The sequence below is a fragment of the Myxocyprinus asiaticus genome, chromosome 46 (genome assembly GCF_019703515.2).
Source record: "Myxocyprinus asiaticus isolate MX2 ecotype Aquarium Trade chromosome 46, UBuf_Myxa_2, whole genome shotgun sequence".
NCBI classification, from domain to species: domain Eukaryota; kingdom Metazoa; phylum Chordata; class Actinopteri; order Cypriniformes; family Catostomidae; genus Myxocyprinus; species Myxocyprinus asiaticus.
The window spans coordinates 3,695,589-3,714,982 of record NC_059389.1 but is presented as its reverse complement, the minus strand read 5'-3'; the positions used below and the strand labels follow the sequence as shown (position 1 = coordinate 3,714,982).

Here is a 19,394-nt window from a genome sequence, read left to right as displayed (position 1 = left end):
TGGAGAATAGAGCGCAACAGTACCAGGAAGTCTTGCTTCCGGAAGGGATTTCATAAAAGTCTTCATAAAAGAGTTGAGCCATGAACCGAGGTGAATCACAACATTATAAACTTTGATTTGAAGCAAAAAACTATTTGAAATTCAGACAAAAATACAAAGGTACAAGACTGTGTACTTAGCATCTTTAATGAGGTAATAAACTACAATTGCGAATGACTCAATCGAATTAAAAGAACCGAAAAATATAAAACTATTGATTTTAAGTTGTTGATTATAAGTATAGAAACAGTATATTTTTAGCCTATCGCAAAACATTCAGATATATTCAAATAAATTTAAATATATGAGTAGTTTAAGAGTGTAGGGAGAGTGACTCGACTGCATCATTCACAGTGTGTAATGGGAGTGGCCGGTCGCTGCAGAGCTCTTTTGCCGCACTTTGTTGCACACAATTCTCTGATTGGTGGATCCTTCTCTTCAGGATCATGGGTAATGTAGTTCTTCACCAGAAATTCCACTATTAAATAGGATTTCTATTTTTGTCTTATTTTTTACCTAAACATCTTTAAAACAAAACACATTTTCTGCATCAGATATTAAACAAGATATTTCACCCAAAAATTAAAAAGTTAACCTTAGTCACCTTTAACTTTCATTGTATGGATAAAAGATGCAATGAATGTGAATGGTGACGTTATCATTATGCTTAACATCTCCTTTTGTGTTCCATGGAAAACAGAAATTTATACAGGTTTAGAACAACATGAGAGTAAATAAATGATGACTGAATTTTCACTTTAGAGTGTACTGTCCCTTTAAAATTCATTTTTCTCTGGGAATATATCTTGAATTAAATAATATTCCGAGATCAAAACAAGTTCAGCTTAATCGACAGAAGTTTTGTCAAAGTTGATTACCAAAAAATAAATACAAATAAAATAAAAATTATTCCCTCGTTTATTTAAAATAAGCAAAAATTGTGGTTACAGTAGCGCACTTACAATGGAAGTGAATGGGGCCAGTCGATAAACGTTAAAATACTCACTGTTTCAAAAGTATAGGCACAAGACGTAAACATTATAAGTGCTAACATGATTTTAGAGTGATAAAATGGTTAACTAATCTTATCTGTGTAAAATATATCCAATATTACAATAACTTTGTTGTCATGGTGACGTAACGCCAATAAACCCTATAATCTGTTAAACACCGTAACGTCTGTAAATCCCATATTTTATTACAGTAAAATCATATTAACACACATATTGTTAACATCTTTTGATTATACTTTTAAAACAGTTTGTATTTTAATGTTTTTAAACTGGCCCCATTCACTTCCATTGTAAGTGCCTCACTGTAACAGTCAAGGGCGTAGATTTGGCTTGAACGTTGCAGCGCAGGGGCGGACTGGCCATAGGGAGCACCGGGACTTTTCCCGGTGGGCCGGCCGGAAACAGGGCAGAACAGGCCGCGATAAGCTGAAACGGGCCACGCGTTATGCCGAACGGACCGCGACAGGCTGAAGAGGGCCGCAAAACGGCGCCGCGATATGCCGAAGGGTGGCCGCGATATGCAGAAAAGGCCGATACCTCTTCCCAGTCTGCCCCTGTTGCAGCATGTTGCATGGTGTAGCATTTACCCATGTTTCCATTGATCATGGTATTTGATTAATGGGGGAGGTGTTTTCTCCTCAATTTGGAATGCCCAATTCCCAGTGCGCTCTAGGTCCTCGTGGTGGCGTAGTGAATCGCCTCAATCTGGGTGGCGGAGGACGAATCTCAGTTGCCTCCGCGTCTGAGACCGTCAATCCGCGCATCTTATCACGTGGCTTTTTGAGCACGTTACCACGGAGACGTAGCACGCGTGGAGGCTTCACGCCATTCTCCGCGGCATCCACGCACAACTCATCACACACCCCACCGAGAGCGAGAACCACATTATAGCGACCACGAGGAGGTTACCTCATGTGACTGTACCCTCCCTAGCAACCGGGCCAATTTGGTTGCTTAGGAGTCCTGGCTGGAATCACTCAGCACGCCCTGGATTCGAACTCGTGACTCCAGGTGTGTTAGTCAGCGCCAATATTCGCTAAGCTACCCAGGCAAGGGAAGTTTAAATGATTCTTTGCTGTTAGTTGAGTTTAAACAGTTTTGAACCCAGAAAATTCCTTCACGTAAATTGTTTCACGCATATATCAAACACAATTTAGCGAGGATTTTGCCAAAATGTGCAGTTTGATGCAGTAAATGCATCTTGTTTTAAAGAGGTTTAGATATGTTTACAGGCAAAATAAAAAAAATAAAAATAAAAACAATACTGATTTTTTTGCAGCATTTTAGGTTTTGGAATGCAACCCCACTCTTCCATTTTCATCACAGAGTACTGTACTGAGAGTATGGCATCAAATATGAATGCGAGCATGCAACAGCAACACTGTGTTTAAATAGAATCCAACGCATCTGTGCAGGACTGATGGATGCATGCAGCGGCCGAGCCGAGAGATGAACAAACATCATGCCATAGCAGGATGGAAGGAACAAGAAAACAAAAGGAAGAGTGCATCCCACTCTCCTCGAAGGAAAGGGTTAACTCCATTACAACAGACCAATCAGAGCGGAGAGCAACACCGCAAAACCGCCGCAGTGAGTGAGAGAGAGAGAGAGAGAGGAAGATAGAGGAGGAGAGAGAGAGAGCGCGAGCATGAGAGGCGCAACAGAGGGGTACATCGGCAAGACTTAAACACATCACAGGACAGACAGTGAAGGAAACAATTAACCGGACAGAGAATACCCGTTAATGCCTGTCTTGTGTCACTCCATTAGCACTGTTGACAGTTTATAATTAAAGCGCATTTGCGTCTCTTGAGAACGCAGGTTGTGCGACGGCTGCAAAAGTGTGCGGAACATGCACTTGTGGATCTGGGATGACGCTTTGATGAAGCTGTAGCTAGTTTGTCGCGCAAAAGGTAAGGCTGAATAACTTTGGTGATTAATAGTGACAGGGAATGGGTATTAACTGCATTTGGGAATGTAAGGTCATACAGGTCTGTTTGTGAAAACAAGACGATTTGTATAGCTACAATCCCCAGAGATTTCACATAGAAGGTCAATCTTTACGACTTCCAGGGGCAACACGTTTTTTTGGGTACTGCCATCTTTGAGAGGGCAATCCGTCAAAATTGGACTCCCAAATATAGTGGTCTCAATGAGACAGATGCGCAATTAAAGGGATAGTACACCCAAAAAGGAAAATTATGCCACCTTTTACTCACTCTCAAGGTGTTCCAAACCCGTTTGAACCTCTTAAAGGAATAGTTCACTAAAATCTCCCTTCGTTTACTCACCCTCATGCCATCCCATATGTGTGACTTTCTTTCTTCTGGTGAACACAAATGAAGATTTTTTTGTAGAATATCTCAGCTCTGTAGGTCCATACAATGCAAGCGAGTGGGGTACAAAACTTTGAAGCTCCAAAAAGCACATCAAGGCAGCATAAAAGTTATCCATACAACTCTAGTGGTTAAATCTATGTCTCCAGAAGTGATATGATAGGTGTGGGTACAAAACAGATCAATATTTAAGTCCTTTTTTACTATAAATTCTCCTCCCTGCCCAGTAGGGGGCGATATGCATGAATAATGCGAATTCGCCAAAAACAAGAGAAGAAGAACTCTTAGGAGGGCTGTTTGAAAGTGGATATTTATCGTAAAAAAAAACGTTTAAAAAAAAAGGAGGATCTGTTTCTCACCGATACCTATCATATCGCAGGATTAGATCAAATAACCACGATCAGACGACAATTTAATCATCGCTACAGGCCTATTCTCTGCTTGTTACATCAAAAGCTTTAACACTTGTGCACATCGGATAAGCCAGTAAGAATGACGGTAAAAGTGTTTACATGCAACGCGAAATGGGAGTAATGGGCAAAATATCAATGTGTGCAGATCAGTTTACGCTTAATCCAGTTATGATCTTACCCTGATAAAGGAACACTGTTTAAGGCTTTTACATAATAATAATAATAATAATAATAATATGTTTAATTTATATAGCGCCTTTCCAGAGCTCAAGGACGCTTCACAATAAAGAACAGTAACATAACACTCATATAGACAATCATATGGACAGTGGACAGTTGCCCAGTCCGGAACAGTTGCATATAGCAGATATCAGATCGTGCAATCAATTTGACATTTCAGTCCAGGACAAAAGAAGTGTAAGCAGTGTAGGCAGTGGCCCAATCAGAATACAGATAAGCGTACAAATACAATGTTTCAGTACATGAAGCATAAACACATTATGACTGATAATATTGGGAGAACAAATAGGTTTTGAGCTGACCACTTACACTGAGCCCGTTTTCATGCACTCCAATTAGAGGTTGACTGATGCATATACCGATGACTTAAGTGGTGGAGAAGGCAGATAACCGATTAATCGTCCGATAATTTTTAAAATAGATTAATTGAATGCAAGAGTCCAAAATGAGTAAATCCCAGATGCGTGTTTGTTGTGCAACCAAAATCTCAATAATTACCAGAAAAAATTAGGATTTAGTACATAACGCTGGATTTGTAGCATTTCACATTAATAATCGTGAATTTTTAACATTTCGAATTAATAATTGTGAACCAAAAGTCCAAAAACAGTGATGGTGACAGAGTCTTGGCTACGTTACAATGGTCTATATTTAACTTTTTATCAAAACAAAAAAAAAGCTTTTTGTATCCTAAACATTCACCAGATGAAAGGTTTTGGCCACAGAGGAAAAAAAAACTATCGGTAAATATCAGCGTACATTTTTGACACCAAAAAGCAACTATCGGCACCGATTAATCGGTAAAACCAATATATCGGTCGACCTCTAAAACCAATACGCCAATAACTAGCAAAAATCATCTTATTTAAAAAAATCTGACTACTGGATTTCTTACATTACATTTCAAATAATCAGATTATTCTCTGCTTTTGATGTCAAAACATAAACAGGCATGCACATGGGATGAGCCGATAAGAACGCCGGTAAAGATGTTTACATGCAAGGAAAAATCGGTTTAATGGGCACAAATCTACCTGTGCCGATCCTACTTTACCTCATGAAAGGAAAGCCTTTTAAGGTCCACACACGTTGTCTGTTTAAGCATAATCGGTGTAAAACTGTGCATGTAATTGCACTCATTGAAAACCCAAATTGATCAACGACTATTCTGAATGTTTGGCAGGACATGTGTTTACGGTCCTAATTATTTGCCTACTTTTACTATACAGGCACATATTTATGCACAAGTGTACATACTGTAATTAGCTACTTATTCACTGTAAACACTATTCTGACTTTAGTTAGCATATTGATTTATGTCTCTACTGACAAATTTCACCTCAAAACTGGATCGATTCTGTTTATAATTTCCCCTGAACAGTCAAGGACTGTTTGACTGTAACATCTGGGAAAAATTTACAGTTTAACATTCACCGCAAGAACATGATCACCTTGCTTATTTTGGGAAATCTGAACATGTGATATTCATGTTCTTGTGATTAAAAAATGACTTTCAAAATGTGAAAGTAACAGCATTAAAAACACATGGTTATATTGTTTTTTAAGCCTAGACACATAGACCTTCTCTAAAAGGCATTTGGTTTTGGAAATGAGTCTTTGTAGATGGTTACCAAGATGCATGGGCCCATCCATCAACCCCTGCTGGTTCACAGATGTTATACCTTCACATGGACCTTAAGCAAGACCAGAGCCTGTGCATTTCTGCAGATTGCTTGGGGAACATGATGAACTTTTGTTAAGTTGGCTTATTGCAGCTACTAAAGAATTGATTGTTCTCGTTATGCATGCTTATCGGTCCTATATGTGTTTCTGTCAGGATTGTTGAAGACCAGAGCTGAAGAGAATTGTTTCTAAAGAGCTATATGGTCAACAAACTAAAGCCTAACCCATTTCTCAGGAGGCTAAAGCGACACCTTCAATACGCCACTCTACCTCTGGGTCAGTCAACTGAAGGCCATATTTGCGAGCTGGTTTCCACTTTTCTGCCCTGCAAGGATGTACACTAGAGAGGATTTCCCAAAAAATGTGAAGGCGATATCATACCAACAATGTGGAGTGGATTACTATATGCCTTGAAAACGATGGCGACTAAAGGTCACCTTCAGTGATGGGACAGGAAATTACATACGCCCAGAATGCTCCGCCTCCTCTAGCTGACCTAAACAATTCTGTGATCTTGGTTTCTTTGGCAGATGGCACATGCAAATCAGGAAAGGCAAAATCAATATGGATTTATCACCGCCCAGGGCCCACAAAACTGTAATAACAGGAATACATTGGCACTAAAGGAAAGGCATAGAGGTGCTAAATGAAAAGCATGTCATGTCACAGTCGCGAAATTAAATTCCATTGATTCTGTTGTGTTCTATTTACATCAAAACAAGTTATCAGATTTCTTCTTAACCCAACCTCCTAATTTCTACTGTTTGATTTATCGCTGTGTCCAGTCTTTCAGGACAGCTAGTTTATAAACAGGCGATGATGTGGACAGTTTGTCTCTGAATCACTCACCATCTACCAGCAAACCGGAGAGAGAGAAACTACAAGAAAGAAAGAATGAAAAGGCTGGCATCAACTCTGGACATGGCAGTGGACCAAATGTATCGTTTGGTTTAACAAAATAAAAGGTGCTGACAAACTGTCTCCATGACCATAAAGCAAGAGTAAATTCTCTGCTGGATTACGAGGATTAAAAAGTGCAGAATACTTCCTTGAATGGCCATGCCTGGGGCTGATGTACAACTTGTACCCCTTCCAAACTCTCCAGTCTTGATTGTTGACTCCCGAGGCTGAGAAAGAAGCTGGAAGGGGAGGGGTAAGTCATAATGTGTAAAATAAATGATCAGACAGTTAAGCAGGAGTCAACCAGGACGTGTTTCTCGAAACGATTAGAAAACAAGTTTGTATTCGGATGATTTGTGAGAGGTTACGTTTAGTTTTTTGGGTCATGAAATCATTTAAATTATGCCACGGTGTCGGATGTAAAGGCCAAAGTATACTGGTTGTCCGTTTGCCGCTACGTCTCACGTACAATAGTCTGCACACAGCCCAATGCGTGTTGACTGTACTAAAGAGTATCAGAAAGCAGTCATAGTGTGCATGCATCGAAGTCGTTCATACGAGGCCGCAGCGAAAATAGTATACTCTGGAAGGCTTGAGCGCACGACTGTGCGTGAGACATAACGGCACGCGGAAAAACGAAGGATACACTAGCTTTTAGGCACCTACACAAGCGAGCAGGGTTTCTCAAATGGGGGTTTGCGAACTTCAGGGGGTTCGTAAGAGAGTGAAGAGGATGTGTACAAATATTTCCTTCATTTGCCGGTATAATTCCAAATGTTGTCCGTCATTTGACAAATGATGGGTCTTAAAGTTGTAATTTAGGCGGCTGGCTACTATTTCCTTACACGGCTACCGAAACTCTTAATGTATAATGTATAATTTCCTAAAAATGTAAATATGTTTTATTTCCTAAAATATTTCAGTAAGTAAGGTTTTAAGGGTTGCTAAAGTCCTGGCCATTTTCAGCCTCATTATTCAAAATATATAATATTTTAAATATTGGCTATATCATGTCAACATATCAAATGTACACACCCAAATGAAATGACAAATCTTTATAAAATTATCAGGGCAATGAAAAGTTTTTGTTGTTAATTCTACTACTGTGATGGATAATGATTATATGTATTGCAATCTCTGATTTAGTTAGAAATGCCAATGGTGAATTAAATTAAATGTATAAATATTATAACAAAAGAACGATAAATGTAATAAAGGTTCAGTAAAATATAACAATAAGAAAAATTAAGTGTTAAGACAAAAATGTATTACATTTCAAAAGGTTAACATCACTTAAAATATCAGGGGGTACTTCAAATAAATAACTTCGCTCAAAGGTCAAGGTCCAGCTGACAAAAAAGTTTGGGAAGCCCTGCGATAGAGTTTACGATGCAGGTTTATCCATTCATTTCAATGGGGCTGGTGCGTCGCAAGGCCATAGAAACGCAAGCATTTGCGAAAGTGATGCTTTGACATTTTTTAAAAATTAACTTTGCTTTTAACGCACTCTGATGTAGACATCCATTGACCAATGAGAATTGTAGGCCACATCTACTGTTACCTGTTTTCGTATTCCATAGTATGCGGTATTGAAGAGCGTTTTCGAAAAGCTGGAGAAAACGGTGGAGAAAAAAAAAAGTTTAAATGTAGCGAAAGTAATGTCTTTTCAAACAAAAACATATTTGTTTTAGATTGAAAACTCTGTCTTAAGTTTCTTAATGTGATCGGTTTCTAAAGTATGCGGCATTGGAGAGCGTTTTCGAAACGCTCCATTTTTGGTGGAGAAAAACAGTGTAAACATAGCTAAATGAATGCCTTTTCAAACGAAAACGTATCGGTGTGGACGTGGCCTTAGAGAGGCTGGTCCAGATGTGCTTTCCAAAATTCAAAAGCTCTTAAAGGAATAGTTTAATATATTAATCCAAACCTGTATGACTTTCTTTCCTTAGTGGAACACAAAAGGAGATGTTAGGCAGGATGTTAGCCTCAGCACCATTCACTTTCATTGTATATTTTTCCTATACAGTGGCAGTGGTGACTGAGATTGAACATTCTGCCTGACATCTCCTTTTATGTTCCATGGAAGAAAGAAAGCTGTACAGTTTTGGAACAAAATTATGGTGGTTAAACAAAGAGAGGTGAACTATCCCTTTAATCAATAAAATAAACCAAATTATTCCTAGTTCCCAGTTAGGTACCTTGATATTTCCATCTACCTTGATTCCCAACAAACTAAGTAAATGACAAAAGACTGGTTCAAACTTATCTCGATGATACCCTCTCTCTCACACTCTAAATCCACCATCCATTCATCCAACCTCACCACTCCGCTACAGATGAAAATGCATTATGGACAAAAAAAATGTGTCTAAAGTGCATCTATTCATAGCAGCGGCAAATAGAGCATTGCCAGTGCATGACGAATGCATTAACAGTCAGCATACAAAAGGACATCAACGGAGATGTTGACTGAATGACAGTAACAGTCACCATTTAGCGTCATGACATTTAGGGACTGTTCCAAAACCAAGTGAGCCTTCTTCTATGGCAGCATCTTATCTGAAATAGAGCCTCATAAGTGAGCGATAAGTATCAACTCCGCTCACCATTTAAATAGTGCGCTCCATGCTCCGTACACAGAAAACCCGGCTCGTTTTGTCCATCATTTTGGATTTATTTTCCACCGAGCTTTTCATAGTGCAATCTAGAATTGCCTTCCCGGGGGAAAGGATGCATATGATGATACCTTAAAATGTTCTTAAAAAGTATCTTAGGTGGCAGCATAATTAAGGTACCTACTTTTGGAACAGCCTTCGCATCAGGAGCGTGCCTTAAAATGCTTCCTCCGGAGGCAGCTCACTAGGATTTGGAACAAACACATGGTGTCCATTAAATGCAATGGTGATTTCATTGGATTAACAATTATCTCTTTAGATCAGTGGTTCCCAAACCTGTCCCAGAGCCAAACCTGTACCTTATTTGACACCCAAATCATGTCATGAAGTGCCTCTATTACCGAGCTGATGAGTTATATCAGGTGTGTTAGATTAGGAAGACATCCAATATGGGTCATGTTGGGATGACCCTATGACCACGATTGGGAAACACTGCTCAACCCTGGCCCTTGCACATTTAGGATGTTTACCCTAACTTCACAACCATTTCAGGTCTTGGTGTCTCTACTAATGAGCTAATCAGTAGAATCAGGTGTGTAAGATAAGGGACACATCCAAAATGTTTAGTGTTGGGGAACACTAGGACCGGGATTGGGAAACACTGCTTTGCATAACCTATTATTGTAAGATCATTTCGATAATCCTGCTATCTTGTCTTGTAGGATAATGCACGCCCCTCCCGCAACGGAGGAAGAAAGCACCATGAGTAACGTTACTGTCCTTGACATCACTGAGTCCGTGAGTCCTGCCATGACGGCGGCCGGCCCCTACCCCTACCCACTCAGCTTCCAGGTATCCCTGACCGGGTTCCTCATGCTGGAGATCGTACTGGGCCTGAGCAGCAACCTGACGGTTCTGGCCCTCTACTGCATGAAATCCAACCTGGTCAACTCCGTTAGCAACATCGTCACCATGAATCTCCACGTGTTGGATGTGTTGGTGTGCGTATGTTGCATACCCCTGACTATTGTTGTATTGATGCTTTCGCTACAAGGCAACACAGTCCTCGTTTGTTGCTTCCATGAGGCTTGCGTGTCCTTCGCTAGTGTGGCTACAGCGGCCAACGTGCTAGCCATCACTTTAGACCGATATGACATCTCTGTCAAACCAGCTAATCGAGTGCTGACTATGGGACGGGCAGTGGCCCTGTTGGGTTGCATTTGGGTGCTGTCTTTCATCAGCTTCTTGGTGCCATTTATTGAGGTGGGTTTCTTGGGACCAGAACCCACTAAAACCAATCAGACCACTGTGGTACAAGTTAACGAGTATTACACTGAACTGGGACTATACTACCACCTAGTGGCTCAGATCCCAATTTTCTGTTTGACTGCTATCATCATGTTGGTGACCTACTCAAAGATCTTGCAGGCACTCAACATCCGGATCGGTACGCGCTTCCACACAGCACAGAAAAAGAAGAAAATGAGACAAAAAAAGAACTTCTCGCTTATGTCAACATCCGAACAGCAGCTACCCGAGATCACGGATGCATCGCAAAGCAGTGGCGGTAATCGCGGGAATGCACCGCTAGGCATGCGCACGTCAGTGTCGGTGATCATTGCCCTACGACGGGCCGTGAAACGTCACCGGGAGCGGCGAGAGCGTCAGAAACGCGTTTTCCGCATGTCGCTCCTCATTATCTCTACGTTCCTCCTCTGCTGGACACCCATCACAGTTTTAAACACTGTGGTTCTCAGCGCAGGCCCCAGCGACCTCACCGTCAAACTTCGACTGGGCTTCTTAGTCATGGCGTACGGCACGACAGTCTTCCATCCCCTCCTCTACGCCTTCACGAGGCAGAAGTTCCAGAAAGTTCTGAAAAGTAAAATGAAGAAACGCGTCGTGTCTATTATCGAGGCAGATCCGCTGCCGAACAACGCAGTCATACGAAACTCTTGGATCGACCCCAAGAGGAATAAGAAAGTGACATTCGATGATCACGAAGCGAGACAAAAATGTTTGTCGTCCGAAGATGCGGACTGAACTATTTTGAAAATAAGGACTAGTTCTCAGGAAAGGAATCTTCTGGGTTCAATACAAGTTAAGCTAAATCGGCAGCATTTGTGGCATAATGTTAATAACCACAAAAAACTATTTCAACTCGTCACTATTTTCTATTTTTAAAAAAAATCATCGTTACAGTGAGACACCTACAATGGAAGTCAATGGGGCCAATTTGTAAACGTTTAAATACTCAACGTTTCAGAAGTATAGCCACAAGACATAAACAATATGCGTGTTAACATGATTTTAGTGTGATAAAATCATTTGCTTACCTTTCTTTTGTAGATATATTTAATTTTACAACGTTTGCCATGACTACTTAACGCCGTAAACTCTAAAACGACTATAAAAACGACGATTTAAACAACTTCACAGCTAAAATAATAAACAAGTTTTAACAGAAGAATTAATGTAAGTGCTTTTATAAAATTTCAAGCTTCACATTTCTGCCTTTAATCCCTCCAAAAATTGGCCCCATTCACTTCCATTGTAAGTGCCTCATTGTAACCTCGATTTTTGCTTCTCTTTTTTTTTAAGAAAAGGAGGGATGAGTCTAATGTTTTTTTTGTAGTATCAACACTATGCCACAAATGCTGTCGACTGAGCTTAACTTGTATTGAACCTGAAATATTTAAAGCACTGTTATCCGAAAAAGGAACCTTGTGGTGTGAATATTAAGGCCAAAGTATACTTTAGTTTTCCGTGTTCCAGTACATCTCGCGCACAGTGTGCGTGACGCAGATTTTGTCAACAGTACACGCGGACAGTCTGCACTTTTGTGCAACTGTGCTAAAAGAGTATCACAAAGCAGTATGCTGAATGCATCCATATACATTCACGGTCAAGAGTATACTTTTAAAGTCTGAGCGCTTGACCATGTACGAGATGGAAAGGCACATGGAAAAACAAAGTGTACACCAAGCTTTAGTCTTAAAGGTAAAGTGTGTAATTTCTTTGCCATTAATGTCACTAAACAGAATCATAAATACAATGACTGTTATCAAACAGCTTTCCAGAACACTCCCTGTGTGCCATTGGTTGTATTAGTCATGCCCCAAACTCGTGCCATTCGTTGAACCAATAATGCCATGCCGGGTTGCTCAAACAAACAGAGCAACATTTATTTAGGGCTGCAGAGCCATAGCGTTTACAAATTTCAGGGGAATCAACCTACATATTGCTTACTTACAGTAGTCTTTGTGAAGCTGGGATACGAGAAACTGTTTAAAACAAAGAAATGACACACTTCACCTTTCAATGTTACTATTTATAACTAACTTGGAAAATAACATGATAGGTTTCCTAGAATGATTCCACTGTAGTTACTGAGTGCATGTCCTTTATAAACCACTGTATGTACAGTTGAAGTCAGAAGTTTACATACACTTATTTTGAAGTCATTAAAACTCATTTTTTAACCACTCCACAGATTTTATATTAGCAAACTATAGTTTTGGCAAGATGTTTAGGACATCTTCTTTGTGCATGACATGAGTAATTTTTCCAACAATTGTTTACAGACAGATTGTTTCACTTTTAATTGACTATATCACAATTCCAGTGGGTCAGAAGTTTACATACACTAAGTTAACTGTGCCTTTAAGCAGCTTGGAAAATTCCAGAAAATGATGCCAAGCCTTTAGGCAATTAGCCAATTAGCTTCTGATAGGAGGTGTACTGAATTGGAGGTGTACATGTGGATGTATTTTAATGCGTACCTTCAAACTCAGTGCCTCTTTGCTTGACATCATGGGAAAATCAAAAGAAATCAGCAAAGACCTCAGAAAAAAAAATATGGACCTCCACAAATCTGGCTCATACTTGGGAGCAATTTCCAAACACCTGAAAGTACCACGTTCATCTGTACAAACAATAGTACACAAGTATAAACACCATGGGACCACGCAGCCATCATACCACTCAGGAAGGAGACACATTCTGTCTCCTAGAGATGAACGTAGTTTGGTGTGAAAAGTGCAAATCAATCCCAGAACAACAGCAAAGGACCTTGTGACGATGCTGGAGGAAACAGGTAGACAAGTATCTATATCCACAGTAAAACGAGTCCTATATCAACATAACCTGAAAGGCTGCTCAGCAAGGAAGAAGCCACTGCTCCAAATCTGCCATAAAACACAGACTACAGTTTGCAAGTGCACATGGGGACAAAGATCGTACTTTTTGAAGAAATGTCCTCTGGTCTAATGAAACAAATATTGAACTGTTTGGCCTTAATGACCATTGTTATGTTTGGAAGAAAAAGGGTGAGGCTTGCAAGCCGAAGAACACCATCCCAACCGTGAAGCTTGGGGGTGGCAGCATCATGTTGTGGGGGTGCTTTGCAAATCAGCCAGGAAGTTAAAGCTTGGTCGCAAATGGGTCTTCCAAATGGACAATGACCCCAAGCATACCTCCAAAGTTGTGGCAAGTTATTGGAGTGGCCATCACAAAGCCCTGACCTCAATCCGATTGAAGCTTGTGGAAGACTACCAAAAACGTTTGACCCAAGTTAAACAATTTAAAGGCAATGCTGCCAAATACTAACAAAGTAAACTTCTGACCCACTGGGAATGTGATGAAAGAAATAAAAGCTGAAAGAAATAATTCTCTCTACTATTATTCTGATATTTCACATTCTTAAAATAAAGTAGTGATCCTAACTGACCTAAGACAGGGAATGTTTTCTACGATTAAATGTCAGGAATTGTGAAAAACCGAGTCTAAATGTATTTGGCTAAGATGTTTGTAAACTTCTGACTTCAACTGTAAATACAAAAAAAAAAAACTGAGATTTGTACATACTCTTTATCAGTTCTGTACCTCTATTATGACTTATAGCCTGTGTATACATGTGTTTGTAATAAATTAGGTGGGGGAAAAAAAAAGAGGTATTTAGCATTAATTCACACACTTTGAACATTGAAATATATTGACCTTCCATGACAGCTGTTCACCCATGGATATTTTACATGTTCTGCATTTTAGACATTTAAGGTATACATTTGATCAGTTTGTGTGTTCCCAGTTGAACTACAGGAACCCACACCCATGTTTGAGAATCAAAATGTGTTCTTAAAGGGATAGTTCACCATTAAATGAAAATTCTGTCATCATTTACCAACCCTCATGTTGTTCAAAACCCGTTTGACTTTATTTCTTTCTTGGAACACAAAAGAAGATGTTAGGCAAAAAAAAAAAAAAAGAAGAAAGAAAGTGAATGGTGACTAAAGCTAACATTCTGCCTAACGTCTCCACTAAGGAAACAAAGACCTAATTTTTGAGTGAATTATCCCTTTAACACATCATTTCAGAATAAATAAAGGTTAAAAAGTAGAGTGCAAAGGAAAGATGGCTTGAAATGAAGTGAGGCAAGTAATGCAGAATACTAATTAGTTTTACACCAGCCAAGAAAGACAGAAAGAGTTTGAAGCCAAAGTGTTTTGGATCACCTGCCTATTGAAATTTGACATTCCCAAAGCACTGAGGAAACATCTGGTTCATTTCGGCTTTCAAGGACAAAACGTCCCTCATTCAGTTCTAAATCTGCATGTATGTTAAAGGGATTCACCCAAGAATGAAAATTCTGCCATGTGAATGGTGACTGAAGAAAAGAAGTAGTTTGGATTTAGAACAACATGAGGAGTAAATAAGGACAGAATTGTCATTTCTGGGTGAACTATATCTTTAAAAATGAAAATTTTAGAATTTAAAGGGATAGTTCACCCAAAAATGAAAATTCTCTCATCATTTACTCACTCTCATGCCATCCCAGATGTTTATGACTTTCTTTCCTCTGCAAAACATGAACGAAGATTTTTAGAAGAATATCTCAGCACTGTAGGTCCATACAATACAAGTGAATGGTGACCAGAACTTTGAGGCTCCAAAAAGCACATAAATGCAGCATAAAAGTGATCCATACAACTCCAGTTGTTAAATCTATGTCTTCTGAAGTGATATGGTAGGTGTGGGTGGGAAACAAATAAATATTTAAGTCATTTTTTTAAAATAAATTCTCCTCCCTGCCCAGTAGGTGGCGATATGCACAAAGAATGTGAATCGGCAAAAACAAAAGAAGAATGTGAAAGTGAAAGTGGAGAGTGATAGTAAAAAAGGACTTAAGAATAAATTTGTCTTCAAAACTGGTTTGATCTTCATCTAAGTTACAATAAAGAACAAACACAATCTGTTTTAACTAATAACACACAAAAATGTTATTCTTGTACATATTGAACATCATTCAAACATTCACAGTGTAATTTGTAAAACATATGTGAAACCCTAGGCTAATGGCGTCCACAAAAGCTAATTAGAGTCAGGAGTTGGCAAACCTGGCATCCAATTAATGAATAGAGATTGGAGGTGTGGGTTAGAGCTACTTTGACTTGTAAAAAGCACTCAAACCTTTTGAGTTTGCTATTCACAAGAAGCATCTGCTGACATGGACCATACCTCACAAAAAAGATCTCAGAAGACCTACGATCAAGAATTGTTGCTTTGCATAAAGCTGAAAAGGGTTACAAAGTTATATTGAAGAGCTTAGATATTCATCTGTCCACAGTTAGACAAACTGTCTATAAATGGAGACGATTTAGTACTATGGGTACTCTCACTAGAAGTGGCCGTCCAGCCAAGATGACTCATGGGCACACCGCAGAATGATGAAAAAGATCCCTAGAGTGACAGCTAAATACTTGAAGTAATCATTGGAACTGGTTAACATCTCTGTTCATGAGTCTACTATACAGAAAACATTAAACAGGCATGGTGTCCATGGCAGGACTAAGCATTAAGGAAGCCGCTGCTTTCCACCAAAATCATTGCTGCACGCCTGAAGTTTGCCAAAGACCATTTGACACTCCACAATGATACTGGGAAAAATTTTTGTGGACTGATGAAACAAAGGTTTAATTGTTTTGGAAGACCATGCAGCCCTATGTATGGTGTAGAAAAGGCACTGCATACCAACATGAAATTACTAAACCAGTTACTTAATCCAAGAGTTCACTTACTTTTTCCACAGCACTGTGAATGTTTAATGGGATGTGTTCAATAAAGACATGACATATTATAATTGTTTGTGTGTTATCTTAAGCACGTTGTGTTTGTCTATACTTGTGACTTTGATGAAGGTGAGATCACATTTTAACACCAATGCAGAAAACCAGCTAAATCCAAAGGGTTCACATACTTATTCTTGCCACTGTATATGCCTAGATCGGATATCTAAAGCCAGTTTCATGGTGCTGGTAAAATCCAGGTCATACAGTGACCTGCGATTGCAAGGCTTTACCTCTCTTAAAGTGACGGCACTTCAAACAACCAACCAGCAATTCAATATGCTGCGGTGACCTTTCATAAAACACTTCACTATCATAAAATATGAGCCTCTCTGATCTTTCTACATGAACTTCAATTTAGAATCACTACTTAATAAACAGTGGGTTAACAACAAGTGTTTTGTAAATGTCACGCATCTTTTATCAGATAACACAAAGCTTTGTTTGGTTGTCATACTGCCTAAAGGGATAGTTCAGCCAAAAATGATAATTCTGACATCATTCACCCACCCTAATGTGGTTTCAAACCCATATCTCTTTCTTTCTTCAGTGGAACACAAATGAGATGTTAGGCAAAATATTGAGTCACCATTCACTTTCATTATATGGAAAAAAAAAATGCAATATAAAAGTGAAAAGTGACTGAGAATAGTGACTTAATTGAACAGCCGTGCTGAATTTAGGCTATATGAAAACTGTGGGCTATTACGCCATCTGGTGACCATCAGTAACCTGAACAATCACCATAAAGAACAGGGTCTATACAATTTAAATGTGTATATTTATCATTTCAACCAATTTAAAGAATTGTCCTTGTGAAGGAATAAACCATGAACATGTTTTCATTCACATTTAGCTAACAACCTGTTTTTCAAGAGATCACATTGACTTGTTTACATGTGTGTGTGTGTGTGTAATGATCCACTTTGTTTCTCTGTGAGGTTGTAGATCAGATGTTTAGGGCAGTAAGTTAAACTCCTGTGCTCAACTTTTTATCCAGGAAAGACATGGACATTTTTTTTTTTAAATGCAAAACTTCTTTAATTTTGTAATATTTCATTATTACATTATTCATTGTTATAACAACATTTTTTTTGTTTCATGTATTGAATTAGCCACAATTCAGCTCAATGTTATGCAGTTTCAATTGAATTTTGTTCATCAGTAAGTAAATTCAAAGTTGTCGAAAAAGTCCAATAAACTCATAATTGCACTTAAAATTTTCGTAACCTCCGGAGACCCCCGTGTGACTGCTGTGTGCATTTTCCGTTTCCATTTTTGATTTGTAACTAGTAGCACCTAATAAACAAGCAAAAAAAAAAAAAAAAAATAATAATAATTTCTAGAGCAAATAGCTTTCTTAAAAATGTATATCCACATATGTGGACAGCGAGACTATGCTGTGAAATGCTATAGAAAGTCAGATTGTTTTCATCAAATTGTTTATTATGTTTCCAGGAGTGTTGATTATTCATGTTTTTGAGACGTTACAGACATTACATCAGAAATTTGCATAATTAATTCTGATTCAAAGTAATGTCCAGCATCATCCAATCACTGTCAACCATGTTAAAATAAAATGATACATTATAAATTCTGAATCTATGTACTGATTATCATTGTCACATGTCTGTCAAACATGTTGAGTGATCCAAACATCATCTGCAGCCTGAAACTGAACTCTTGATCAGATTTTAGGAGTGAATGCACTTAACTGAATAGAGAGATATAGGATGCTCCCTTGCTCCCTATTTAGTGAATGACTTAACCTCCAGTGTGCTGTCTGTCTGCACTGGTCTCAGAACAGTTCGAAATGTATCTTATTTTCATCCTAACTCAATATAAAGCCTCTGAAAGCAACTTTTCCAGCTTTTGGATGAACCCATTGATTCTCAATGTGAAAATGCACAGTAAATATAGGAATGCATTTACTAATGTTAATGAATAGAACTGTATTGCAGAGATAACAAAATAAAATATAACAAAATGTATATTAAAATGAAGCGAAATGACCCACAGATGTGTTAGATTTGAAAGTTATTCAGAATAACAAACATGTTTTTTTCTACTTTTGAGGAAATGCGGTACGAGTTTCCACATATGTGGACATCATGTTTATCAGGGCGCTGACGCGCGAAACATTAACGGCATATCAAACAAAACTAGAAACTCTCCTCTTTACAACTAAACAGGTTTCAATGAAAAAACTTAGAGATTTCTTCCGAGAGGCACTTTTGTTTCTGTTGCGTCCATAGGAGCGCTTTAAGGAAATTGACGTCATGTTGTTGTGTCGCATGACTCGGTGTGGCAGAAGTTAACACTTTAAATGACAGTCTAGAGTCTTGTGAACAGTATTCAGTTGGGTTTTATTCATTTAAATTATGCGTTGCATATAGCAAAGTCAAAATACAACGTCCACGCACGTGGACGCGAGGTAGCACGCGCAGCAATTAAATGTAAGTTCACGATTTAGTGACTTGAAAATGTTTACAGTGTGCATTCATTGTAATTCTAAGTCTTGTTAAATAAAAAGTAAATAAATAACGACTAATCAAGTCATGTATACCTAAACTGAGAGCAAATGGTTCTGACAGAACACTCTTTAATTCCACTATTTACCTGTTTGGCATGGTCACAAACACTTCAGTATCTGACTTTGATCCAATCACACTTTATTTGGTATCTCCTAAATAGAGAGAGATAGCCTGCAGTGTCAATTTAATATGAAAACAAAAAACTTTCTAATCATAGCATACAAGATCTGTTACACTCACCTAAAGCGGTTGTGTGTGTCCTCTAAGCCTTTCTTGTAATTTTCAGATGTGATTTTAGTGAACTGTGCAGTCTGTATGAGACAAAAGAGAGACAAAGTCAATACGCACATAATTCACTGCATCAGAAAACGTCTTAGGGTCGTAAGTTCTTATTTAAACTGGGACGTAAAGTTCCCACTATGGACTAGTAAGTCCTAGTCAGTTTGTAAACTATTAACTTAATTTGGTCGCCCTATTAGTTCTTAAGGCGATACTTT

At 38.7% G+C, this 19,394-nt stretch overlaps 1 protein-coding gene across 2 annotated transcripts; it reads left to right on the top strand.

Annotated features, from left to right (window-relative positions):
- The first annotated feature begins 2,734 nt into the window (after positions 1 to 2,734).
- On the top strand, positions 2,735 to 18,215 carry LOC127436222 (G-protein coupled receptor 22-like). 2 transcript variants are annotated; one of them, XM_051690249.1, is made up of 3 exons: positions 2,735 to 2,965; positions 5,879 to 6,877; positions 9,962 to 18,215. In XM_051690249.1, the coding sequence occupies exon 3, from the start codon at positions 9,966 to 9,968 to the stop codon at positions 11,280 to 11,282; it is 1,317 nt and encodes a 438-aa protein (XP_051546209.1). In that variant the 5' UTR covers positions 2,735 to 2,965; positions 5,879 to 6,877; positions 9,962 to 9,965; the 3' UTR covers positions 11,283 to 18,215. The 2 variants fall into 2 exon arrangements, with proteins under 2 accessions (XP_051546209.1, XP_051546210.1); XM_051690250.1 differs by lacking the exon at positions 5,879 to 6,877.
- The last annotated feature ends 1,179 nt before the right edge of the window (positions 18,216 to 19,394 follow it).

Bases quoted from the DNA above. Each gene is read 5' to 3' on its own strand.
- LOC127436222 (XM_051690250.1), top strand. From the start codon at position 9,966: ATGCACGCCCCTCCCGCAACGGAGGAAGAAAGCACCATGAGTAACGTT.